The sequence below is a fragment of the Plasmodium inui genome (assembly GCF_000524495.1).
Source record: "Plasmodium inui San Antonio 1 unplaced genomic scaffold supercont1.21, whole genome shotgun sequence".
Taxonomy (NCBI): domain Eukaryota; phylum Apicomplexa; class Aconoidasida; order Haemosporida; family Plasmodiidae; genus Plasmodium; species Plasmodium inui.
In genome coordinates, this window is record NW_008481855.1 from 72,635 (window position 1) to 73,554 (window position 920).

At 42.9% G+C, this 920-nt stretch overlaps 1 protein-coding gene across 1 annotated transcript in view; it reads left to right on the forward strand.

The window, feature by feature from the left end:
- C922_04243 (hypothetical protein) overlaps positions 1–588 on the forward strand; it is a gene marked incomplete at both ends in the record, with an annotated part of 3,044 nt that extends 2,456 nt beyond the window's left edge. Inside the window, one exon of the mRNA XM_008819828.1 lies at positions 116–588. Coding sequence (XP_008818050.1) covers positions 116–588 — 473 coding nt within the window. The remainder of the gene's footprint in view (positions 1–115) is intronic.
- Between the last annotated feature and the right edge of the window lie 332 nt (positions 589–920).

Consider the following 920-nt stretch of genomic DNA (forward strand, 5'->3'; position numbering starts at 1 on the left):
ACTCCAGCCTGGGCAACAAGAGTGAAACTGTTTTAAAAAAAAAAAAAAAAAAAATGCCCATTCATTCTGCCCTTCTGTTAATATGCACGCTTCTCTCCCCACACACACACTGCAGCTGTTAATCTAACGGACAACCACTGGGACGTGTCCAACTACAAGAACGAAAAAGTAGTCACACTTAACCAAGTGCAAGTAAACAACGCCGTGAATATATACCACTGTGAAGGAACCACATTCGTAATCGAAAATGACAAATTTAAATCGCTCTCTATGCACAAGTGCGTCAAGTGTAACGTCGTTTTAAAGAACCTAATTTCCTCCATCGAAATAATTAGTTCCAGTAAGATCAAGGTGCAAGTTCTGGGTAATTGCTCTTCCATTTCGATTGACAAATCTGCTGGAGTGCAGATTTATCTATCCAAGGAGAACAGCGAGTCGGAGTTCACCACAGCACTGTCATCCGAAATGAATATCCATATTGAAAATGAGAATGGAGAGTGGACAGAAATTACCATTCCGGAGCAGTTCCAACATCGCCTAGAGAATGGAAAGCTCCTCACAAGAGTATCCGATCTGTACGCATTTTGACATCGTCATCACAGTGAGTTTTCAGATTACCCCACAGTTGGTGAATTCCCCAAAAGGGGAGAAGGCGGGTGCGGCGAAGCATAATATCTCACTGGAAGTATCGACCTATTATTTTTTTTTTTTCCTTTTGCCTTACCCATCTGGGGGTCTTCTTTCCTTCCCTGTCCCCCCTTCTATGCCGCGTGAATGTGCCCAATTTCGTGGCCTCATAACATTGCGAATTGTCCCTTTTTCATTGTTGCACATTTTGTTATTACAATTTGACCCCCCCCTATGGTGGACTCATTCAAGAGGCCAGAAAGGTATCACTATGCCCACACGGTGATTAGTAA